Here is a 26,715-nt window from a genome sequence, read left to right as displayed (position 1 = left end):
AAAAGAAAATTAATATCACCAATCAAATTAAATCCCTTTATTTTTTTAACCCAATGAAAATAATGTAACTCTAGTTTATATTAATACTTCATTTATTTTTGTAAAATAATTTGTAAGAAAATAACTTGTTAAAAAGTATTTTCCATGGAAAATATTTTCCTTGAAAAATATTTTTCTCATGACTTATTTTCCGTTGTTTAAATTAATTAAAAATATTAAAGTTTTTATCTCATAAGACCATAAAAATATTAATAATAGTAGAATTTTATAATTTAAAAATTTTATTATTAAATATAAAAAAATTCAAAAAAATGTAAATTATAAAAAAGTTGCCAGTGGCCAGTAGTGGTAGCCGGTAGTGATAACTGGTGATGGTGGTCGGTAATAAATAGTAATTGATGGTAATGACTATGATGTTTAATAAATTAAAAAAATATAGATTTATAATGTTTGTCAATTTTTAAAAAATATTTTATTTTCTGAAAAATGGAAAGTTATTTTTTTAAAAAATGATTTAATTTTTCTTTTACTGAAAAAATATTTTCTATTAACTTATTTTTCTAAACACAGCAAACAACAAAAATTATAAAAAATAATTTTTTACAAATTATTTTGCTAAAACAACGAGAGCTTAAATAATTTATTTTTATGCATCAAACCCGCAAAATGCGTGGAATACAACTATAATTTCAATAAGCGCGAAACAAATTTAGGACGCAAAATCAATTAAAATGGCATTTCGTAATTTGAGGAAACAACAAGGACAATCGAGACAGAATTTCCTTAAAAAAACACGAGTAAATCTCCATCAGCGTCCAGCAATGCAGAAACGTAGCTTGGACTCGCAAAGGACTCCTCTGTACTCTCTCTCTCTCTCTCTCTCTCTCTCTCTGCTCACCCTAACAATATAATATATTTAAAAAACGTAATTAATAATTGTAAATAAACAAAACAGATGAAAGCGAAAGCAAGCAAAGAGACAAAGCAGAAAGTAGCAACGGTTTAGAAAAGGCGAAGCTTCATTTTTAGATTCAGTAGAATTTTCCACTGTTTTCGCTCTCACGAAACGGTACTATCTCTTTCTCTCTTTTTTCCCTCTGTATCTGTTCATCTCTTTTATCTGAGTTCAAATTGGAGTCTCTATATGAGATAATTAGCTGAGATTTTGCTGTTTCTGCTTTGATTTTGGCTTTTTGTTGTTTGATTTTCCTTTCTGAAATATCAATTTCATAATTGATAAGATCGGTGGTGTTTTCTCTCTGGAATCAAGTTGTTTCACATGCTCTGTTTTGAGCTCAGTTTAGAAATGAACTTGATTACCGATATATGTACGCTTACATGTATATTTAATTGTTATTTTATACGTACATTTATAATTGTTACTGTATTTTATCTATTTATACATAAATATATACAATTTTGAATATGTTATTTTCATTTTGAATTTCCGTAATCAGTTGCATGTAATTCTTGTTTTTGCATTTATGCAATGCTGTGAAATATCTAGTATTAATGATGAAAGTGAAAGAAAAAAGGGATTATGCTTACTGACTTGTGGTTATTCTGTGAAAGAATGAGAAAGAGTCTCAGAAAATGATGTGAAAAAGGTTGATTTTTTATGGGCATCTTGCATAATTTAATTACATATTTTGTAGGGTTAAATACTCATAATGTAGAGCTTAGTGATTGTAATATTTGCATGACCATCTGTATTTCGCTTTGCCTGAAGAATATATTATGAATGCCAACATGTATGTACTTGAACTAATCTATACCGCTTCTGGATATTACTTATACCAGCAATTTAATTTGTTTTTATCACCTATCACCTGATTCTGTTAAACCAGGCACTGGACTTCATGCAATGGATAATTATGAAGGATGTAAATTCTCAAATAGAGCATAATGATTATATATAAAGGAAGTAAATTCTCAACACATAATGATTAAGGATGCAGAATAAGACATTCTAGACAGCTAGAAATTATGTAATAAAAATGAAAGTCAAAGAGGTATTATTTTGATGCCGTGTTGTTTATGATGGACAAGATTAGTAGTTCAAGTTGAAATTTATATACTTCTCTGCATTAAAAATTAATCTTTGTTCCAAGTATCATACTCATCTGTTGAGCTTGTTTTATTTTCATATCCCAATTTGCATTGTTGGAAATTAAATTGTCTGCACTTGTTAGTAGATCAATGTTTTTCTTATTGGCTTTTCAGTTTTGCATGTTCACATTTAACTGTGGATCAATGACCATTGGGCAGGTTAGATTCACTTAACTAGACTGTAGGAGTCACTCTGCTAGACAGCAATCATATCTCTGGACATCTGGGGAGTTAATGACTGTACTGGACAATTCTGTGACCTCACTGAATGTCTTAATCCTTTGGAACCTACAATTTGTGTGTAGGTGATAGAAAACCCTTGACTTGGGTTACTGTGGGTGGTAATGTGTCCTTCTTCAGTATGGGGTTACCTTTGGTGGTGCATTCTTTTGGGGCATTTTTGTACATCCATTCTTTCTCTTAATTCAATGCAGCATAGAGATGGTGATGTTTGGTCAGGAAATTGGCTGCAAAACCCTGGTTCAGTTTTAAGCAATGATTCTAGAAGTGGCATGTCCAACTATGCCCAATTGATGGAGTTTTCCTTCCAATTAAACACTCCTGTATCTTGCGAGGACCTAGGAGGAGTTGGATCATTTAATACCACCTGCTTACTAAATTCAAACCAGCGTTTGAATTCTGATCTTTATGTATATGGCACAGGAAACCTTGAGATACTCCCTCATGTTTCAATTGTGTGCCCTATAGAAGGCTGTATGATTACTTTTAATATGACTGGCAATGTTAACATTGGTCGATATGCTGCTATTTTGGCTGGTTCAGTTGTTTTTGCTGCTGCCAACTTGACCATGGAGCATGACTCTTCGATAAATACAACTGGTTTAGGGGGACCACCACCTCCTCAAACTAGTGGCACCCCAGTTGGATATGATGGAGCTGGTGGAGGTCATGGCGGTCGGGGTGCTTCATGCGTGAAAAAAAATAAGACAAATAATTGGGGTGGGGACGTTTATGCTTGGTCAAGTTTGGCTGAGCCATGGAGCTATGGAAGTAGGGGTGGTGGCACATCTCCAGAGAATAAGTTTGGAGGGAATGGAGGAGGGCGTGTCAAGCTTCTAGTGAATGATATGCTATACTTGAATGGGTCTGTCACTACAGAAGGTGGGGATGGTGGAATGAATGGGGGAGGTGGTTCTGGGGGAAGTATCTTCATACATGCCATAAAGCTGTGAGTATAGACTACAGACTCCTTGAATTGAAAACTTACATGCTTGTGCCTCTTTTCTATTTTTTCCTTTGGGTACTTTGTGTAGTTGATAGTTTGCCTATTAATGGATCAAATAAGCTAGAATCATTAATAGGGGCTACCACTTTCCACTAACTGTACACAAACTCTTGTACAAGTTCCATAGATGATGTAATCAAATCAGAGATCAGTATGATTTAGGCCATTAGATTTGATTGATCATGATATGAAAAGAAATTTTGTTTTCAATATCAATTGATGTTATATGTCTCTGTCAAATGAATGTCATCAATGTCCGCCTGTAGCTGTTTCTCAATGAGTTTTATGAACTTCTGCTGGGCTTTTTATTCTTGCGCCAGATCTAGGTCGATCCTTCAACCTCACATACATGCCCACACTTATGAAAGATGTGAAAAAGAAGAAAATAATAGGGCATGAAATACCACGATTCACACACACACACTAAAAGTTTGTTACAGAGTGCCAGAAACCAGGGAACCTTCACATGTATTAGAATATATGAAGAATTTTTCTTATATAGACCATGAAAAGCCTCGCTTCAATCTAAAATGGATAAATATGTGTAGAATAATAATGTCAGTGTTGTATTTGGGCTATGTCTCACACTTATGTGAGTGATTGACATTAATACATACACAGTCAGCATTAATACATACACCTCCAGGCTATCCTCTATTGCAATTCTACAAAACTGCTCTAGAACCCACCCTTTTCTTCTTTAGTTTTGCTTCTCAATCCCACCTTTTGTAAATCCTAATTATTCATCTTAATTCTTGCTTTCAAATCAGCCCAAAATTCAGCCATAATAACCAGTCTGTCAATCAGATGCTTTCCTTAAATCTGTTATGGTACAAAGTAGTTACTTACATTTTTGGTGGAATTATGCCTCGAGGGCTTTCAAAGGAGTTTCTTTAAGATATGTTTAGCTTTATTGGTGGGCTTTGCTTTTCTCTTGTCTTTGCATCTTGTTTTTTGTTTTGTGTTGAGCAAGATGGGGAATACCTCATTCTCTACTTTGTAATATTTTCCTTTCTTTCTTGATATGATTTATTATCCTTAGAAGAAAGAAGTACGATTGCTGTTATACAACTCTAAGGGTCCTAAGTTTTTAAGCTGCTCAAATTCCTTTCTTTTACAGTTTTCTTCATGTTCTTATTTTTCTATTCCTTATTGGTAAAAAACGTAAGATAAATGTGTTTCTTTTGTCTCTCTTTGAGCACATAGGAATATTTGGACCATTTCCCATTCCACAAAAAAGCTTCAAAAGCTGAATGATGAAATATTTCAACCAGACATTTTGTTATCTTCTGCCCATTATCAGCCACAGATATTTGATGCATTGCATGTTGCGCTTGTCATATTATGAACTAGATGTGCTGATTCTATTTAACTGTTTTTTTTGTTGTTGAATTGCATAGGAAGGGATATGGTACTATAAGCGCAGCAGGTGGGAGGGGGAAGGGTGGAGGTGGCGGTGGGAGAATATCTCTTGATTGTTACAGCATACAGGAAGATGTGAAAGTTACTGTTCATGGTTTGTTTTGACCGCAGATTTATATTGTTTGTAGAAATAGGATTTGATCAATTGCTAATTAGTTCATTCTGTTGTGAGGGTAGTTGAAATGCTTAGTAAATCTTAAAATTTCATACAAAAATGTTTAGAGATTGGGGATAAACTCATTTACCCAAGTGTTAGGGCCAATATTTCTGCTGAAAATGCCTTTTTTGGTGATTTCTGTGAAAACAGACAGACCAAGGTTGTCAACTTGTTCTGATGATTGCCACATGCATGAAATCTGTTCTTCATTGCATATCTTGGTTATGGGGCATGCAGTTTTACATTGACTCATTGTATAACACTTTCTCTGAATTAAATTGTTAGGGCCAATATTTCTGCTGAAAATGCCTTTTTTGGTGATTTCTGTGAAAACAGACAGACCAAGGTTGTCAACTTGTTCTGATGATTGCCACATGCATGAAATCTGTTCTTCATTGCATATCTTGGTTATGGGGCATGCAGTTTTACATTGACTCATTGTATAACACTTTCTCTGAATTAAATTTCATACAAAAAGGTTTAGAGACTGGGGATAACTCATTTAATTAAGTGTTAGTGCCAACAATTGTGCTGCAAATGCCTTTTTAGTGAATTCTATAAAGACAGACAAACCAAGGTTGTAAACTCGTTCTGGTGATTACCACATACACAGAATATGTTCTCTGTTGCATATCTTGGTCTTGGGGCATGCAGTTTTACATCGACTCATTTTATTACATTTCATCTGAGGTGCCATTTTGATGTGAGAGCATAGCTTAGCATGACAGCAAAGGGGTACTTCAAATTCTGTTGAATGTCGGCAGAATTATCACCACATTTCTTTTCCTCACTTGAATATCTGGTCTGTATAAAGCCAGCATTTTTTTTCCCTGTTTGTATTTTTTTTCTTTTCTTTGTGGAGTTTAGAAAATACTGGCTTATACATGTCATCTTTTTTGGCAAAAGCTCATTTATTAATTTATCTTTGTCTACATGCTATTTTTTTAGAGGTTTCTTGCAGAAATGGTAGTTCTATCTATAGCTGTTTTTAGGTCTAATTTTATGCTTTCATGCTGGCAGGTGGCCAGAGTATTGGTTGCCCTGCAAATGCTGGAGCTGCTGGTACATTCTTCAATGCAGATCTACTGAGTTTAAGGGTTGGCAATGACAATGTGACATCAGAAACCGAGACCCCTTTGCTTGATTTTCCTACTACACCTCTATGGTCAAATGTTTTTGTGGAGAATAATGCAAAAGTTTTGGTTCCGCTTCTTTGGACTAGAGTGCAGGTTTCCTGATATTTTCCTTCATCAAGTATAACACGATTTGCATGAATTGATCTTTTTAGTACAAATTTGTTTTATTATTTGAATAGGTCATATTTGGAAGTTTATGCTTCATCAATGCATATAACTGCTCGAACAAAGCAGTGGACATAATCCAAATGTGCAAAATTGAGCTCTTGGATATGCTAGTGCAAGAATTCCGTTTGACAGATGATATCCCTGTACAATAGTTTTTATTCTGACTTGCCACATGTTACTAAGTATAGGTGCAAGCGCACATAGACTTCCACTTTGACATCACTTGCTATCCAACTTTATAATTTATCTTATATTTTAAAAATTGATTGGTGGAGTTTAAGTTTGTTGCTACCATACTGATGTTCTTGTTCTGGTCTTCCTTGCTACATTCTTCGAATTTTTACATGGCATAAATTCTATTTCTTTTGTAGATGGTGAAGTTTGTTAACTGAGCTAGCACAACAAGGCTTCTTTTTTGATCCAGGGTTGTTAAGGCCATGGTGATTTTCTGAGCATGTTTTAATGAAATAAAACATGAGGGAATAGATATTATTTAGATGTCTTGCTATGAATAGGTTATACGCCCACTCCCTTGGATGCCTCATTTCTTTTACTTCAGCAGAATGAAGTTGAATGAGGATTTTCTGTTGGTTGAGGCCATATGGTTCTTGGATATTTATTCTTAATACCTTGACAAGAAGGCAGTTGTTTCTAATAATTTTCACATTATTACTTTATATTCCAGCAGTTTCTGGATGAAAAAACCTCTTGTGTCTTTCCTTCTTTGTTGCTTTTGTTCCCTGATGTAGTGTTGTTGTTTCTTTAGCTACTTAATGAATTTCTCAGCCTGTAGTGTAGGATTTATCTCTCTAAGTTTTGAATATGAAGGTCAGAGGCCAACTTGGTGTATATCGTGGAGGCAGTATTGTCTTTGGATTGTCTGCATTTCCAGTGTCAGAATTTGAGCTTGTGGCTGAAGAACTTCTGATGAGTGATTCGATAATAAAGGCATGTTTGCTGGACCGATGAGTGAATTCTTTTAATTTTCAGTTCAATAGAAGTGAATTATTGATCTTGCTATAACAATAGTTACCAATTCTGAATAGAGTGAATGGATATTTGATGCATTAGGTACATATATCTGACATAATGTAGTTTATAAAGTCGAAAGAAAATTGATAAAATTCGTGAGATAAATCCAAGTGAAGTTACACATCCATGCCTTATATATGTTGCATTTACAAATACGATATATTTTTAAAAGATATCTAATACATGTCTTACTTTGTTGGAACATAATGATTCTGTAATTATTAGGAGTAAAATCCGGTTTGAGTTTACAGCTCACAATTTGCAATTGGTTTCTTGTAGTCATATTGAGCATTTTCAGAAGTTTGTATTTTCTTTTTAAAAGAATTTGAGTTTTGTTTTTCAAACTCTGAATTATTTGTTATTCTCATCAATGGTCTATGGTGCTGCACTTCCAAATATGAAGGTGTTTGGTGCATTCAGAGTTTCTGTCAAAATGTTACTTATGTGGAACTCCAAAATTGGAATTGATGGAGGTGGAAATACTGTTGTTATTGCTTCTATTCTTGAAGTCAGGAATCTGATTGTTCTACGGGTATGATGGTTTCAATAACATTCTTAAGATTGACTACCCTTCTCTTTTTCAGCATATGCCACTGTCTTCCTTCGATAGAAATTTCTTAGGCTTTGTTTTTGATTTTACCTTTGCAGGCTAACTCTGTTATTAGCTCAAATTCAAATTTGGGGTTGTATGGGCAGGGCCTGCTGAGATTGACAGGTCATGGTGATGCAATCATGAGCCAGCGGCTTTCGCTGTCACTCTTTTACAATATAACTGTAAGCCATTAGTATATGAGGTGTTTCATTGTTTTTTCCTCATTTTTCTCTTCTTTTTGGTAAAAAAAGTGTATGTTTGCTTATTATTATTATTTTTTCAATATATATATATTTCTAGTTTTTCTTTTTTGTATGTGTTAAACACCATTGATGGTAGAATGTTAATGGCTTTGGGTTTAAGATGTCCTTAATACAAAACCATGTGCACAAATATGTGCATACTCATCTGCATGTAGATACTGCTGTGTTCTGAGAGACACATGCAGTAAATTGGTGCAAGCATGTAATGAAGATGAACATGCAGGATCATTCGAAGAGGTGCTTGTGGATTGGATAAGAGTTCTTATAGAAAAAACTACGTTGATGTGTTGGACTATACAGATTGTAATCCTTAGTCCATCCTCTCTCTTTTTTGTTCACTTGGAGCAAAATTGCTTATCCTTACAGTCCCAAGTTCACATTAAGAAGACAATGAACTTTTATTAGCCCAACCAGCTGCATGTGAACTATTCAAGGCTCATAAACCACCAAGATTTTACACTAAATCATCCCAACAGCATTGTGTGCTAACAGGCCACCTTTGCCAAAAAGTAAAGAAAATAAGAGAGGGCCTCAGCATGTACCTTTTTTTTGTTTTTTTGAATTTTTTTTTTCTTTTCCTGATATTGGAATGTCATCTCTCTGTCCATTTGTTGCTGCACCAGTCATTTTTTAGGATATGAAACAGCATGTCTCTTTTCTTTTTAATTTACAAGGAAAAAGCAATTCTTTATTATTAACAATGAGAATGAACATAAAATATATTGGAATTTCTCATTGTAATATTGATTTATTACAATACTGTTATATTTGTATAAACACATACATTCACATATATTTGCTCAGGATTTGATACAATTTTTAAAATTCATGCTTTCACTTCAATTTTCCTAAGTCCCACTTCTAAATTCAAAATTTGTTGGTTAGAAATATATAAGAAGTTGTTTCTCCCCTTCGGATGAAAGTTGGATTTCTATATATTGTCTGTTGGGAAATGAATCCCACATTGAGTAATTAACAAAATAAATAAAGGACTTATGATGGAATGAGTGGTGGACCTAGCATAAGCTAATTTGTTTTTGTGCAAAATGGGTTCCAGCTCTCATTCACTTACAAGTCAATGTTGTCTGGGCTCATGTACTTAATAGTGTCCAATAAAAGAAATAATAGGCTTCAAAGTGTGGCTTTTGCCAATTGGTATATAATGAAGGCGTAACTTATATTATTTATCAATTGTAATTTCATGACTGGTTACTTTTCTTATTCTTTAAGCCTAATTTTTTCTTATGCCTCGTAAATATTTTTTTGTTTTGGGCAATGCCAGTTATGGTGATGTATTCTTATTTTTCGGGTATGCTTTGTTGATAATTTAATTACAGCTGATTATGCATTGCAGGTTGGACCAGGCTCTTTACTACAAGCTCCGCTAGGTGATGATTCTAGCAGAAGTTTGTGAGTATGAACTCCATATTTGGGCTTTAGAATTTGTTTGTCATTGTATAATTATTACATTTCCTTTATCTTTGGATTCTATTTCTTTCGCTGTAGGGTTACGCAATCATTGTGTCAGAGCCGGACATGCCCAATGGATTTGATTACACCTCCTGATGACTGCCATGTTAATTATACACTGTCCTTTTCGCTTCAAGTAAGAGTTGCATATAAAAATAGAAATATTTCTGATTCTAATGCATCACTGGGCTAGCTAACCTTCCTTATAGTAAATCATATCTGTGCTAAGGATTTTGTTTTTTAATAAGAGAAAAAGATTATTGAGAAAGGACAAAAGGACAGTATGCCACAGGGGACTAGGAATCCTCCTATATAACTTAATAAATAACATAAATAAGAACATAGAAAGAAGCTAAAAACTTAGGTGAATCTTATTATAGCTGTGTAATAAAGAAATGATGTGAATGAAAATTTCTGGGGAAGTTTTGAGACTTGAGAATACTAGAATGATATACTAAGATATTGTCACATAATTACCATAGTTGCCTCGTAGACATGCAATAGTTTTGGATGCATTATTATGTGGAGTTAATTCCATGGATTTTATTTCAGTGTTCCGCATTTTTAGGGTCCAGGAATATATTACTGTCAACACATTATGAATATATGTTTTTATTGCTTATAGAATAGGCAAGTTAGAAGTTTATCAATTATTCCTGATCATAGGGTTTTGCATGCTTATGATCGTTTTTCAATATTATTTGTTTTATTTGCTCTCAAAGCATTGATCATTTTGCCATTCCTTATAAGCATGAAGAAAATGAAGCCATTGCTCTCTATCTATCCCTCTATCTATTTCTCTCGAAAAGCTCTAAACTAAAATGTGTGAAAGGGTAATAAGAATTCTCAAAGGTCAAAGGAAATTTGAAGTTGAATTTGTATTATTTCCCATATTTCAAGGGATAGATAGTGTGTGATCATGAACTTTAATTAGAGGATGGGGGCCAAATGGAGTAGCTATTCGCAACTGTCCTTGTAACATCCTTCCCGAGTAAAAGGAGAAGATTTTTCATGGTAGTGAAGAAGAGTTGGTGCATATAAGAACTCATTCACATTGTTCTCCTTGGTTAAGACAATGCATTCGTCTCAAATAAGTTTTTAGTTCTAATATTAACTAATTCATTGATGTGTAAATATGGAGGTTAAATGCTGAGATTACCAAGGCAGCCTTTGAATCTAGCCACAATTAACAGTCTTCCCTTTTTAAACAAAAAGGCCAAAAGCACTTTCAGTTCTTAATATTGATGTCTATTTAAAAACAGCTAAGTCGTAATTCAAACCAGTTGAGGTCCATTATATGAATTTTTTGTTTCCATTTTCTCTATTTATAGCTGAGTCTTCACTAATGTCAAGAAGTAATAGAGCTTTTTAGACAACATCATGTGGTTCTAGGCTACCTCAGCCCCTTTTGGCACCCTCTACCATCAATGTATTGCACTTATGAACCAAAACACATGGGATCTATAAATCATCTCATATGTTATTCTCTCATTTTATCTCTAACTTTTTCTACTTACTCCTTTGTCAGATGTGGTCATTTCTGATCTTGTTCAATTTTGTGTGAGCACACATCCATCTTAACATTTTCATTTTTGCAGTATTCATCTTGTGAATATGTTGCATATTAGAGTTCCAACATTCACTCCCTGCACTATCGAATGACTTTTTTTTTTAGTTCATAGTCTTAACATTGTGTTCTATTTTGTATAGGATGAATATGTGCTATTATCCTGATGTTTGAGTTTCTTTATTGTTCTATTTGCTACACTTTGTTAATTTGCTTGACGATTTGTGAATTCTCTTTTTCTCAAGGAAGCAATTATTGAAAGAGAAAATATCACTTCAAGATTTAGAGTGTTCATAACATACTATCATTGTCAATTAGCATGATATTGAAGATGCTATGTTTTCAATTATTTTGAATATCATTGTTTACTTGAGAAAGTTACTAGAGAAGTTATTTTGCTTAACGTTGGTTTTTTTTTTACAACATGATTGTTCACTTTTGGCAGATTTGCCGTGTTGAGGACCTCCTTGTGAGTGGCGTTGTTAAGGGAAGTATCATACACATCCACAGGGCAAGGACTATTATTGTTGATACTAGCGGATTGATTACTGCATCAGGATTAGGTAGCGGAGTGTCTCCTTGCTCTCTCTCTCTCTCTCTCTCTCCCCTTATTGCTTTTCTTTGGGTGTTGAGAGGTCATTGTGCTAACTACTCTATCTACGGAAAGTTGATGTTGCTTGTCTATGCCTAACGATCTAGAGAGCCTCTTTTTTAGGTTGCAGTGAAGGTATTGGAAAAGGAAATTATTCTAATGGAGCAGGCAGTGGTGCTGGGCATGGAGGACGAGGAGGGTCAGGCTATTTCAATGGCATTGTGAGTGATGGTGGTAATAAATATGGCGATGCTGATCTTCCTTGTGAGTTGGGAAGTGGAACTGAGGGTCCTGATAAATCCTATGGAAATGTGATTGGTGGGGGAATGATCGGTATGTTTGATGCCTTTTAGTAAAAAACCATTCCATGTGCTATTTTGCCCTTCTTTCCATAAAATAAAGCTGCTAGGATGTCTTTAAACAATTGATGGCATCTCCACAAATACATGCATATGATGCATTTCAAGTCTTTCATCCAAACTGCTTATTGTGACATTATTCCAAGATCATGCTTACCAATTGGTTTTTCATGTTTTTGCTAGTAATGGGATCTATCCAGTGGCCATTGTTAAGACTTGATCTTTATGGGTCTTTGAAGGCTGATGGTCAAAGCTTTGATAAAGCATCAAGAAATAGTAACAGTTCTTTGATTGGTGGACTTGGTGGAGGTTCTGGTGGGACAGTTCTTCTTTTCCTTCAAGAGCTTGTGCTTGCCAAGAACTCATATTTATCTGTCTTAGGGGGGAGTGGTGGCCCTCTTGGTGGTGGTGGAGGTGGGGGTGGAAGAGTCCATTTTCATTGGTCTAAGATAGACACTGGGTATGATTATGTTCCAGTTGCAAGTATAAGTGGTTCAATCAACAGTAGGTATGTCTTTTTGAATTATGATCAGCTTCTGAATAGATTGCAATTTTAGAACTTCTGAATATATATATGTACTAACAGAACAAGGACCTCCAAGAACAGTGTTAAATTTTAATTCTCAATTCTGGTATTCTTGATTGTTATCTGTCAAGAACTGATACAGTAGAACTTTTCCACTTAATATTCTATGACTTTGCCATATGTTTGTGTAGGTCAGGGTCTTGCATTGTATTACTATCCAATAATATGCATCCATACAGTGGTACTCATGTTATCTAATATGATATCACAGAAACTGCATGCCAGCGGCTAATGTATGTGAACTTTCTTGTATTAAGGGTTGTACTTTCTACTTCTATGTTTTCTATCTTCTTATGCATAGTCTCTGAAGAAGTGCCTTCAAAAGTCAAGACCTTGCTTCATATCAGCATTTTTACTTCATGTATTACAGTGGAGGTGCTGGGGATAATGGAGGCCTTTTTGGAGAAGGCGGCACTGTTACTGGCAAAAAATGCCCGAAAGGACTCTATGGTACATTTTGCAAGGTACCTACTTTGTTCTCCCATGCTGACTTATTCTGATTGTTTGCCCCTTATTGTTAGAGTAATGGATCTTGTGCCATCATGTAAACAGGGGTAAACCTGCAAGCCAGCAATTCATTCATACTTTTTGCATTTTAGTGTCTAGTTAGTCTCAAATTTTGTTTTGAAATGTCTCAGATTTGGATTTTTGTGAAATTTTATTTAACATTCCTAATCCAAATAGGGCAAGGGAAATCCCAATATTCATGTAAATGCTAGATGCTTTAGTTTTCTTATGCTTTTGACTAATGCTTTATGGCTTAAATTGACTCATATTTGTTTGGTGTCTTTCCCTCTCACTAGCTGTCTCACTTTTATTTGTGCAATCATTTTATGCTTTGGAAGTACATTTTCATGCCTGCTACAACCTTTTTACATTTATTGCAAATAAGTTCATAAGATAATTCAAATCTAACTCAAGTAATTACATTCACTGCCAATAAGTACATAAGTAAATGAATATTTTTCTTATTTTATACATCCCAAAACTATGTGTCCATTAACTTAAATAATTTTCTTTAAGGTCCAGAACTCAACAAATAGGTTTTCTGAAAAAAAAAAAAAAAAAAAAACAATTTAAACCTTAATTTGTTTGCTTTAACTTTGTTTCAGCATCCTCATTTTATCTTTCTTACACTGAATTTCCTCCTTGTTCATTTATTAGCTTCAGTGCATTTCTATAATAAGTTAAAACTCTTTAATATCACCAATTAAAAAACCATGTCTCAGCACTAAATGAAACATAGGCAGAAAGAACTGTCCAAATCCATCCTATGTTATGGCAAATCATTTAAGGGTTGCAAAAAGTATGCTATTCACACAATCATGCTAGAGAAACCGCTTTGCTTTATATCTTTGAAAAACCTGTAATTTGAGTCCTAGTAAAGTTTTTCCTGAGATTTTGAAGATTAATAGCTTTGATGAACATCCCCTCCTTAAAGCAGTTTCATAGGAGGATTACTTTATACAATTTACACATCAAATGTAAAATCATTCTGACAAAATTTAGATTACTTCCTTATCCCCTGTGTGAGGTGCAATCATTTATTTCATCAAAGAACAGTTAATTTCCAAGTTTTAACTACTGTGTCTATTCCCTTTTCTGTTAATAAAATACAACTACAAAAACACCAAACACATGTAGCTTTCATGTGTTTTTAAATCAAAATTATTGGAGCCATGTAGCCAAAATAACTTTTGCAACTTGTTTCAAATAAATAATAGTTTATTATGCAACTATAGAAACTTCCTTGTGCACTTATCCACAGGAATGCCCAGTTGGCACTTACAAAAATATTGAAGGCTCTGATGCAAGTCTTTGCACTCCTTGTTCTCTCGAGCTTCTTCCTAATCGTGCAAATTTCATATATGTACGAGGTACAGTGTCATACTGCTTCTAGACTATAGTCTCTATCTTTGTCTCTCTGTATGTTTAGCTTATGTAGGCTGAAATTGAAATCCTACAGGTGGAGTTAGTGAGCTACCTTGTCCCTATAAATGCATATCTGAGAAATACAGGATGCCAAATTGCTACACTCCTCTTGAAGAGCTTATATATACATTTGGAGGTCCTTGGCCTTTTGCCCTTATTCTATCTGGCTTCTTGGTGCTTCTAGCTCTGTTGTTAAGTACGCTGAGAATAAAATTGGTCGGATCAGGTTCTTATGGTGCACACTCAATCGAGCACCAGAGTCACCATCATTTTCCACATCTACTTTCCTTATCAGAGGTACAATATTGATAAAAGCAATCCTTGCTTCAATGTATGTTGTTTGCAGCTATTATAGTGTATCACAAAGCATCCTTTTTTCAACTTTAGGTGCGGGGAACTAGAGCTGAAGAAACTCAGAGCCACGTCTACAGAATGTATTTTATGGGTCCAAATACTTTTAGGGAACCCTGGCATCTTCCTTACTCTCCTCCGAATGCAATTATTGAAATTGTGTAAGTTAACATTATGCCAATGAGGAGTATCAGCTGACAGCATAATTGGTTAATGCCATTATCATAATATATAAGTTAATACGTGAAGTGATGTCAGTTGAAGCATCAAATTTTGTTCAAAAATCATAAACTCTAGTAAATTGGTTTCTTAACTCCTACCATCATTTAAAGCCTTGATGGAAATCTCACCCTTTTTTCAGGATAATTATAGAGTTAGTGTCTGAACTTTATCCGTTTTTCTATCAGTGTCTGCGCTTTATCTTGTCAATTAAGTGTTGATAAATTTTTTACAATTAGGTCCATTTGTTTGGAATTTCTTGCCAAAATATCAACATGGATTATTTTACCCCATTATTTACTTCATTCATTTCTGTTTATCACTTTTCTCATTTTATTTCTTTCCTATCATTTTTTTTTTTTTTTTTAAAAGGAAAGATATAAGACAATAAAAAGTTAAAGAAAATTAAGAAATAGAAGTGAAGTGAATGGATGTTTACATTTGATATCATTTATTGAATAAAAATTTTTATTTTAGTTTTTTGGGAAAAAATTCTGGTTAAATGCACTTAATTGAAAAAAAAAAAAATCTGTTCACATACATAATAGACAAAAGATAAAAATTGAGACACTAAAATAGAAAATTTGGCAATGTTCAAACACCAATTATCTAATTATCTTTCCCCCCTTAGTTGTGCCTTTTCACCTTATTCTAATAGTGCTTCAACTTACACTTCATTGTGTCTTTCAGCATTTTGCTGTTAATACTTTTGAAGCCCTTAATATTAGTGGCAAAAAAAGGTGACAGTGTTGTGGTTCCATTATGTCTTTATTTTCATTATTGACGAGCCATTTTGATCTGCAGGTATGAAGATGCTTTTAACAGATTTATTGATGAGATAAACTCTGTTGCTGCATATGATTGGTGGGAAGGTTCAGTCCACAGTATACTTTCAGTGCTAGCCTATCCCTGTGCCTGGTCTTGGAAACAATGGCGACGGAGAAACAAAATTCATCGACTTCAGGAATATGTCAAGTCTGAATATGACCATTCATGTCTTCGCTCTTGCCGATCACGAGCCTTGTACAAAGGAATGAAGGTTGGACCCATTATGCTTTCTTACCGTTTTATCTGCCACTTAAAATAACATGGAGCAGACTTTGCTTTTTCTAGGTGGTACTATTTTTCTCGTAAAAGCTTGGAACACTTTCAAATTATTGTTGTCGTACCCAAAAATTGAGTTCTTACAAGACAACCAAGCTTTTATGTCCCACTTAACACCTTTAAATAATTTTAATTGAACTGTAACTTAGAAATATAAGTGAAAGTAAAATAGATTAATATTTATATAGTGCATGTAAAATATAAAAATATAATCTTTTAATTCAAAAATCTTTTGATTAAACTGTAACTTAGAAATATAATTGCACGTAAATATTAATCTATATAAATTACTTTCCCTTTTCCTTAAAATATAATTTTTAGAGAATTAATTATAACTATCAATGTTTTTGCCCTATGCTTTTACCCTATTATTTACATATTGACATAATTTAAGGAAAAGGAATTAATTCTTTAAAAATTATATTGTAAAGAAAACGGGAAATATATATTATGCATGGTATGAAACTATCAATTAATCTTTTACATTTTATTAATGTAATATTTATTAATATGTTTGAGATAAATTTCTTATTTAATTTTTTATTTAATAGTATTTGGATTTAAGTAGGAAATCTACATAACCAAAATACTTGAAATAATTTCTTATTTAAACTTTTATCTAATAAGAATTAGATTTAAGTAAAAAATAAATATAACCTATCAAATTCAAGATTGCTTAAAAATAACAATTCTTTAATTTATTATTTATCCAATAAATATAGGCCATTTGTCAATTATTAAATTGAACCATGTCTTTTTTTTTGTCCATCCCAATATTCCTTCTTCCCCATTTGTACTTATATATATATATATATATTGTTTAAGGCTCAAAGGCTTGCGCATCAACAGTACTTAGGCGATCGCCTCTGGGTTGCCTTTTTTGCTCCTTAGGCACAGGAAAGGCACACGTTTCTATTATTTTTTCTTTTCTTTCAACATAAACCTGTCCAGCTAGCATCTATTTATGTAAAATAAATAAATAAATAAATAAATAAATAAGTAAATAAATAAAAGGAATAGAATGCAACACAAAAACCAGTGATATGCTTTGTTATCTAGCCTCCACTCCATCTAGTACTTGCCTCCTGCAATCTAGTCTTTATGCAGCGGCCATTCAGATATGCTTTTCTCAATTTCTCTTCCTATATTTGCTTTTTTTTTTTTTTTTTTCAAATCTTTTTATTTTACCTTTTCTATCTTAATTCTAATATCTTAAAATATATGTTGTCATATTGCACCTCACCTTGCACAGGCTCATACCGTATTTGCCTAGAGGCTAGTGCCTAGGCTCCAACAGCCCCTTGTGTCTTAGTGCATCTTTCGCTTTTGATTACTAAGTATATCTAATTAGTACATATATAATTTTTATGTTTTGTTAAACTAGAAAAGTTAATCTTCATACCAAACTGTATCACTCTTCAATATATGGCATACTTTCTACTCATTGATTGGTAATGACTCTGTATTATGTTCAAGTCAAAAAACTATCTTATATCAGAAGTTTTATAATGTAACTGCTATTCGAAAAAAGGAAAAATTTCTGAGGAGGATTATTTATTATTTGAAAGCTGAAGGGTTTTGATTGAGTTAAATTATTTGGTGGAGCCAAATGTAAGCTAAAAGATCAAATTTTAATGAGGGTTAGAAAATGGCTTGATGGATTTTCGGATATTATTGTGAGGGTGGAAAGGAAGATGGTTTTTTTCCTTCAATTTCCTTTCGTTTTCCTCTCATCCAGTTAATGTTATATTTAACATTACACTTCCATCCCTTGATATATCTAGTCAAACCATCGATTGGATGCATTTTCCATCCGTTGCCCTGCCTCTCATTTTCTGCTCTTCAAAATAAAGCCTAAAACTTCTTTTAGAAAGGTTTGTAAGTATTTATCCCTTTCTTTCCTGGACTATTTTAAGGCAGGCTTTTGAAGATTCAAAGTGACATCTCAATTTTCTGAGATGATTGTATACTGTATTAATATTATTTCTGGATTTCTTCTCAATAAGGGGAGAAAAAAAGAAGAAGATATTGTTGGCTTCATTGTGGGTGCAACAAACTCTCAAAAGAAAGCATCTAACTTTTTTTCTTTTTTTATTAAACCTTCTCTTGGTCTTGTGCTTCGTTTTAAGGATAAAAAAGATATCCGTCATTTGTTAAAACTAGGCATCTAGCACATATGCCATGGTAAATTTCTTGCATGAGTTCGGATTGTCCCATTGCTTTAAATTTAGCCATAGAAGTTGCTATATGACATCTTTTTTGCTGCAAATCTTCTTTTAAGGATTTATTATTTAGTTATTCATCAATTGAAAAATCGACATCGCCATTTGCATTATAAAAGTGACAATGGATGCAGGTTGGAGCAACACCGGACTTGATGGTTGCATACATTGATTTTTTCCTTGGTGGTGATGAGAAGCGTTTAGATATTGTATCTATAATACAGAAGAGATTTCCTATGTGCATAATATTTGGTGGAGACGGGAGCTATATGTCACCTTATAATCTTTATAGTGACACACTGCTGACAAATCTTCTTGGACAGGTATTACTTAACTTCTATCATTCTCTCTCTGATATTCATCTGATGGACAGAAATATTTCTGTGTCCAGCATGTCCCTGCATCTGTGTGGAATCGTTTGGTGGCTGGTTTAAATGCTCAGTTGAGGACTGTGAGGCATGGGTCTATCCGTTCTGCACTACTTCCTGTGATTGATTGGATCAATACTCATGCAAATCCCCAACTTGAGTTCCATGGGGTTAAGATAGAGGTTGGATGGTTCCAAGCTACAGCCTCTGGTTATTATCAGTTGGGCATCTTGGTAATGGTTGGTGAATATACTCTACACAGTATGCATCAATCTGATTTGTTAGATAAAAGCAGTGGTGAATGCACAAGGTAACTAACTAGTATCTATCAAATTACTTGAGCTTGTAATATATTTTAGCATATTTCACATTTCGTTTCCCATTTCTCAAGTCCTGTTATGTGTTAATTAGCTTAAGCTGCTTTCAATTGATTTTGGTCTTTTATCAACCTGTTTCTAGGAAGAATGCTCTGTACACAAGCAGAAGTCATAAGCAGCTGCAGCAGGATCGGCCATACATGAGTCAAGTTTTATCTCGTAAAAAGATGACTGGAGGGATTAATGGAGGTCTCATAAATGATGCTACCTTGAAATCTTTGGAGTTTAGAAGGGACTTCTTCTTTCCATTTTCTCTCTTATTGCACAATACAAGACCTGTTGGACGACAGGTACTTAGATCACAATGTTTAGCTCTCTCTTTGTTAGGCTGATTTGCTTGATATTATTATCATGTAATGCTTAAATGTTTGTGTTACAGGACACTCTTCAGCTTTTCATAACTGTCATACTTCTGGCAGATCTTTCCATCACCCTTCTCACTTTGCTTCAGTTCTATTGGATTTCTCTTGGCGCATTCCTTGCAGTGTTGCTTATTCTTCCGCTATCCTTGCTTTCTCCATTTCCGGCTGGCTTGAATGCCTTATTCAGCAGAGAACCTAGAAAAGCTTCACTTTCTCGTATATATGCATTGTGGAACATTACATCTCTGTCTAATATTGTAAGTTATACTTACAGTGCAGTATGGTTTTGAAATTAAGTTTGCTTGAGTTGGGATTTACATTTGGCAAGGGATTACATGTTCATAAAGTTGAAGATGGAAGTCACCTATCTTTTTAGGGCTGTACTTATTGAAAAATTTGCAGAAATGACTTGGCACAGCCAATAATATTGTTTGATGAAGTAGTCTTTTAGCTGATTCCATAAGCAATAACCGTTGAGTTACCTTTTGCAGGCTGTAGCTTTCATCTGTGGCATTCTTCACTATGGACTTTCTTATTTCCATCCATCAGGCAACGAAAACAATTGGAACATTAGAAGGTGAGATTTTATATTAATTCTCTTGAAACGTATAATTGAACTGTGAATTACCAATCAAGACTGATAGTCAAATAAAATCAACTTTGTACATATTCATGTGCACACGTTTTAGTTTGCTGATCTTCGACAACAACTAAGTTTTAATCCTAAACTAGTTGGGTCTGCTATATAAATCCTTGGTTTTCATTCTATTCTGTTCATAGCTAACTCTGCACTAATCTTAAGAAGTATAGATCTTTGTTTAGATAATTTATTCTCCATGTGGTTCTAAGTTTAGCTCTTCCTCATCTAAGACCTTCCACCATCAATTTATCTCACTTATGAACCAGAACACATGGGGTCTATGTAGGACATAACCAAAACATCTACATTCTTCTCTCTTTTTATCCTCAACTTGTGCTACTTGCACTTCTTTTTGCTATCATTTCTAATCTCATCCAATTTTTTGTGATCTTACATCCATCTTAACATCCTCATTTCTGCAACATTCATGTTAATATGTTGCACATTCAGGCTTCAACATTCACTCCCATATAGCATGGCAGGTCTCACCTTTGGACTTACTTTTCACTTTGTTTGAAATTTTCCAACCACATAGCACACCTGTTGCACTCTTTCATTTCATGTATCCTATTTAATTCTATGAGATACATCTTCATTTATTATGCTTAAAATACAGACCTAGATATTTGAATTAGCTACACTTATGCACCACAATACCATTCAATCTCACCTCACCTCCATTCTTCTCATCAAGGTCAAATTTGCAGTGAATGTATTTTGTCTTAATTTTGCTTAACCTAAAATCCTTATTCTCAAGAGTGCTTCTCCATAATTTCAAATTTTCATTTACTCCCTCAGTAGTTTTATTGATTAAGACAATATCATTTGCAAGTAATCTGTACATGGAACATAATCTTGTACACTATTAGTTAGCTCATCCATAGCTCAACTGAAACTTTTTTTTTTGATAAACTAATTTCCAAGCCCATCATTTTTTACTAGACAAAGAATAATGCAGCCATAACTTGCAAACTACATTGGCAACTCCAAAAGTGACCATCCATGCCAATACAGACATGAGCCACCAAATAAAGCTCCACAATCTAGAACCGTTTGAGAAGCATGAACCAATGTAAATTCTTCATCCATATTACTAAGAGACAAATAAATTAGATGTGACTGCTTTAGTTTATATGATCAAAAGAATAGAGAAATTACTGATTAGTCATTCCACAAGCCTACTTCCATAGAATTTACTCGACCAGGTGTATTTGTGACCCTGATCCCTTTCTCCTTACATTTATGTAAATCAACTTTGTCGAACCCCTCATTGCAATTGGACACAGTCCAGCTTCGTCAATAAGTCGATCAGTTTGGCATCAGCACTGAATCTAGCTTTACCCAGATAGCGCAAATCAAATTCTTGTGGGAATTGACAAATTGGTTCTTATCTAGGGCATTTTGGAGTTTGAAGAGGGTGAAGCGCTTCTTGAGTTCTTCGATGAGGTAAGGTCATAAGAACCAATGTTATCAGAATCTTATTCAATTCAATTTTCATATTAAACGATTCGAATCTTTTGAGTGAATCGGTATTGATCGTGAATCTTATGATTCAGTTAAATCGATTCTCATGTCCAACGATTCTTTTGCCCGACAAAACTAGTGGAAAAGTTGATATAGAGGAAAAAAAAAGCGGGCGAATATAGTTATATTAGAAGATGAAGACAATCAAGGGCCTGAATTTGGAAATGATAATGAATAAATATGGATTTTGATAGGAAATTTTAATGGCTTGATGGTTTGTCTTTGTTTTACATTAAAATTTTAACTTCATAGTTTGATATTTTGAACTTGACAACCACACAAGTCATGAAGTTCTCTTTCATTTTGTGTTTAGTAAATGATTTAGAATTGAAATTTATATAAATAAATTATTTGTAATTAATTTTTAGTATCTTTCGACAAAATTAATGGAAATATATCCATAAATATACGTGTATTTATTTTTAATTAATTTTGAAAATTATACTGAATCTTACAATTCGATTCTCGATTCTAAAAGTAAAATTTTGATTCTCGCTTTGACAACTATGATGAGAACATTGATTGACTCCGTTTGGTTTCTTTGACGGAGTTTGTCTCATAATTGTTAGGAATGAGGTGAGTGTATGCGAGTCTACTTATGGAGCTGAGATTGAGACTCGGGTTGTGATTTTGCGTAGTTTGGTTGGTTGGTTTGTGGCTTTGAATCGCGAAGTGTGTGGTTGGTTCGGTTACATGACATATGCGGTTTGTTTGGATTTGAATGGTTGTTCTTGAGAAAAATGATTTGAGTGTTTACAATGGCAGATATTAGGTTCCACTTTCGTTTGATCAAAGATGGAGAACTAAGAAGTTTAAAATGCGCGAAATTAAGGAAGGAGGTGAATGCTGCGTTTAATTTTTATTGGGGTTAGGACGGTCTTTTTCTAGATAAAAGACATGCAATGCTTGTGAGGGAGTGATGTAGAAAAGAAAAAGCCATGTCATCTGCTTATGTGCAAGGGTTGGGTCCCATCTTGTGCCAGTTGTCAACTCGAGCATGCACGCATGCAAAAACCACTTGATCAAAATTTTTGAACGTTAAACTCTTATTATAAAATTTTTTTCCTTTAGAACACCAAAATAGCAAATCAAAAAGTTCATATATTGATGATATAATTAACCCTTTTCAAAGGGTGGTGTGGTAAATAAAGATGTAATCCATTAATTAAAGTAGGATAGGTAAGCGCTATAGGTATACTATGTAATAGAAATATCTAATAAAGTGAAAGCCAGGTTCTATAGGATGACAATGAGACCTAAAATGTCATATGGAAGTGAATGTTGAGCACTCAATGGACATGTTCACAAAATGAATGTTGTGGAGATGAAAATGTTAAAATGAATGTGGTCACACGAGATTGAACAAGATTAAAAAGGACCACATTCAACAACAGGTGCAAGTCGTACAAGTCGGGAATAAATTGAGAGATTGATGGCTGAGATGGTTTGGCCATGTCTTGCGTGAAACCTTATGTGCCCTTTTTTGTAAGTTTGCTACATCGGTGGTGGAAGGTGCTAAATGCAATAGAGGTGGATCTAGAACCAATGGAGGGAAGTTGTCACCACGATCTACCGTCATTTGGCATTAGTGCCAATTTAGCTATAAACAGAATAGAATACCGACAAAGGATTCATATAATCGATCTCAACAAGTTTGATATTAAGGCTTAGTTGTTATATTGTTGATATATCTAGTCAAAAGTATTACCTAGATACTTTTTCCACCCTTTTTCCTTCCTCTCTCCCATTCTAACAAACTAAACTATAAAATTTTTGCCATATGTTACATTTGTGCTGTTAATTCCTGCACCAATAGACTCATAACTCACTTTGTTTTCTGCCATTTTCGATTGGGATACCCAATTTCCTTTTTAGATTTCACTGAAATTCAGCCAAGCCATTAATCATCTCTAATGAGTATTACAAAGATGTTTCTCTACAGTTATGAGTATAAGTAGTTATTTGGTAGAAATAAAAATTAGCGGTCTTGAATTTCCTATGATAATTTCTACCTGAAATATTTTACTAGGTTTGAAATTAATTGAGATATATAAGTTCTAGGAAAATCTATAAATAAATTTCAGCACGAAAACATCATTGTTGTCATATATAACAATGCACTTTCTAGATCCACCAAATATTGGCTGATTTTTGGCAATTAGATGTGGTCTGATTAATCTTCCTACTTCTTGAAAAGATGTAGGGAGTGCGAGGTTTTGAATTCGAGTCCTCTCTACTACAAAGGTTATTATCAATTTGATGAATTTTATTCAAAAGGTAGGGTTGCCCTCTGTTATATAGCCCATAATGTTATTCCGATCCATTGGACCTCCCATGTATCGAAAAAAATATTGGCTGATTTTGGGTGCGGTTGAGAAAAAAAAAGGGCACCCCCTGCAAATGTAGTACATAGTAAGGGTGTAACTGAGCCAAGTTGAATCAATGTGATGTAAAAACATGTTCAAAATCATTGTTCCCACATATATATGCCTGGTAAGGTTTACGATTTACTTGATATTTTCCTATATCTCATTATTATTTAACCTATGCTGATTATGCAAACTTAGAAGCCTTTGAAATTTGTTTACCCACAGGGAGGACGATAAGTGGTGGCTTTTGCCAACTATCCTTCTGCTATTAAAATCAATCCAAGCTCGTTTTGTAGATTGGCACATTGCTAATCTAGAAATGCAAGACTTTTCTTTGTTCTGTCCGGATCCAGATGCATTTTGGGCCCATGAATCTATTTCTTGACTTTGAAGTCTGAAATGCTTGAATGAACTGTAATTCTAAGCTTCTCTTATCATGTTGAAAGAGTCGGAGAAAGAAGAGGCTTTATCATCTCTGCTTCAAGTCAGGTGCAATCGTTTTGCTGTGTAAATTTAAATTTGTTCTTTGTCAATGTAAAGCAGTGATTATAGATGTGCAGCTTTTCTCTTTTTGTAAGTATGTCTGTGCAGCAACTGTTGAGAGAATCTTGTGAGCAAGGAAGGGTAAGTGATATGGTATATTTGTAAGTTCATTGTCTATAGAAACTACACTAGATTGAGATTAGATAAAAAATTTTGGTGTTGGTACTCTCTCCAAGTAAATGCATGAGATTTGAACATTTTGTAAAAGTTTTTTTTTTGATGCTCAGATTTGGTTTAAACTTTGTTAATTCGAAAGGGCAATGCAATTTTTGGAATATGTATATATATATATAACTTGATTTTTTATCCTGAATGATACCTATTTTTATTTGTTAAGTACAATATTATTTTATGATCAAGGCTTAGCTGCCAACAAATCTTTCAAAATTTTTTAAAAATTTTTAAGCGTCTCAAAGCGAATTATTTTAACCATTATTTTTATCTATTTATTTACCCACTTGTTGCAATTTTACCCATTTGATTAAAATTTTATCGCTTTTATTTATCTATTTATTTATCTTTTATAAAGAGCTAAGGCAGTGTTGAGATTGGATTATTTTGAAGGTTTAGATACAATTATAATTATTCAAAAAGTGTGCATATTTTTTTGTCATGAAGCATAAATCAATAAGTTCATTTAGGCTCTTTTTATAATAAATAAACTCAAAATATGGAATTCATTTATGAATGTCAATAGAATTCATTTGCAATGAAATTTTCAAGTTTGGAATAAAATCAAAAATTGAAAATTCGTTTACTTTCATTTTTAAAGTACCCACAGATAATAATTTTTGAAGGCCAGGAGGATGGAGATTATTTTCGCATTGTAAATTGTTCAAGTTTATAAAATTCATTTGGAAATTCACCTTTTTTTTATTTAATTTGAGAGTTATTTTCAAATACATAGAATTGAATATGTAGAACGTAATTTTCATTTTTTTTTTTTATACCAAACATAAATTTGGATTTATAAATGAATTTTATAAAATTTTGTGCAATTCACTTATTCAAAAAATAGAGATTTAATGGTAGTTATCTTTAGGGATATTTTAACATTTTATAGCCACTTAGTCGAAAAACTAGTGGTTGAATCTTACAGTAAGAAAATTATAATGCTAAGACTAAATATTTAACTGAACCTAAAGAATATAATGGTAGATATTAATTACAAGGGCCACTGAAAGTTAGTCTTTTGTTCGTAATGTGACAAGTTCTAAGTTCTCTTGTTCTTATTAATGTGACAAGTTCTAAGTTCTCTTGTTCTTATTGACAAGTTTTGTTTCTATCTTCTTTATTGCTCTCGATCGTCGTTCTATTCGCTGTATGTGTGCATTGGCTAGGACTAGTGACAGTCGGCGTACCCTAGAGGATCTGTATGCGAAGCTAAGGATGGAGGAGGCTCAAGGAAGGTTTGAGATGGATGAGGAGGAACCAGTGGCTCAAAATCTCATTGATTCACCTCTTTGTCTTGTTGAATGTTTACTTATGGACAAACTGGTGAATTTTATTGCTTTCAATAATACCATGGCTGCAGTGTGGAGGCCAATGAAGGGTATGTTAGTGAAGGAATTGGGAAATAATGCTTTTGTGTTCCAATTTATGCATCCTATTGATTTGGAACGGGTTGTGAAGGGAGAACCTTAAAACTTTTCTCAAAATCTGCTTCTTCTAAAGCAGGTTGTAGTGGGGGTTGATCCTAAGCAGGTGGAGCTCACTCAAGTGGAATTCTGGCTGCAAATTCAAAATTTGCCAATTGGATATATGTCAGAGAAGCTGGTTAGGAATGTAGGAAACTATATTGGTCTTTTGCTGGAGGCTGATCAAAGGAATTTTTTGGGTTTTTGGAGGGAATATATGCGAATTCGGGTGAGCCTTAATATTCATAAACCTCTTAGCGGAGGATGCAGATTAAAAGCTAGGAGGGGATTGGTTTTAGAGCACCTTTAAGTATGAAGGGTTATCATCTTTTTGTTTCTTTTGTGGATTTCCTAGGCATTCCAATCGT

The 26,715-nt window shown here is 33.7% G+C and overlaps 1 protein-coding gene across 5 annotated transcripts; it reads left to right on the top strand.

Annotated features, from left to right (window-relative positions):
- The first annotated feature begins 834 nt into the window (after positions 1–834).
- LOC105636485 (MraZ) lies at positions 835–24,917 on the top strand. 5 transcript variants are annotated; one of them, XM_089716114.1, is made up of 25 exons: positions 835–859; positions 956–1,069; positions 2,269–3,298; positions 4,756–4,871; positions 5,955–6,163; positions 7,067–7,186; positions 7,674–7,802; positions 7,919–8,044; positions 9,480–9,535; positions 9,632–9,731; positions 11,608–11,725; positions 11,878–12,087; positions 12,297–12,621; positions 13,070–13,163; positions 14,468–14,576; positions 14,666–14,928; positions 15,019–15,143; positions 16,006–16,240; positions 18,662–18,850; positions 18,919–19,205; positions 19,355–19,562; positions 19,652–19,891; positions 20,126–20,211; positions 21,670–21,720; positions 24,393–24,917. In XM_089716114.1, exons 3-25 carry the CDS (start codon positions 2,454–2,456, stop codon positions 24,550–24,552), a joined length of 4,401 nt encoding a protein of 1,466 aa, XP_089572240.1. In that variant the 5' UTR covers positions 835–859; positions 956–1,069; positions 2,269–2,453; the 3' UTR covers positions 24,553–24,917. The 5 variants fall into 5 exon arrangements, with proteins under 5 accessions (XP_089572240.1, XP_089572243.1, XP_089572241.1 ...); XM_089716117.1 differs by having other exon boundaries at positions 850–1,069; positions 14,666–14,767; positions 14,858–14,928; XM_089716115.1 differs by having other exon boundaries at positions 850–1,069; positions 7,967–8,044.
- The last annotated feature ends 1,798 nt before the right edge of the window (positions 24,918–26,715 follow it).

This window comes from Jatropha curcas, chromosome 11 (assembly GCF_041381405.1).
Source record: "Jatropha curcas cultivar XTBG-Jc1 chromosome 11, XTBG_Jcur_1.0, whole genome shotgun sequence".
Classification (NCBI taxonomy): domain Eukaryota; kingdom Viridiplantae; phylum Streptophyta; class Magnoliopsida; order Malpighiales; family Euphorbiaceae; genus Jatropha; species Jatropha curcas.
Note: the sequence above shows the minus strand (reverse complement) of the source record. Positions and strands in the feature narration are given on the sequence as shown.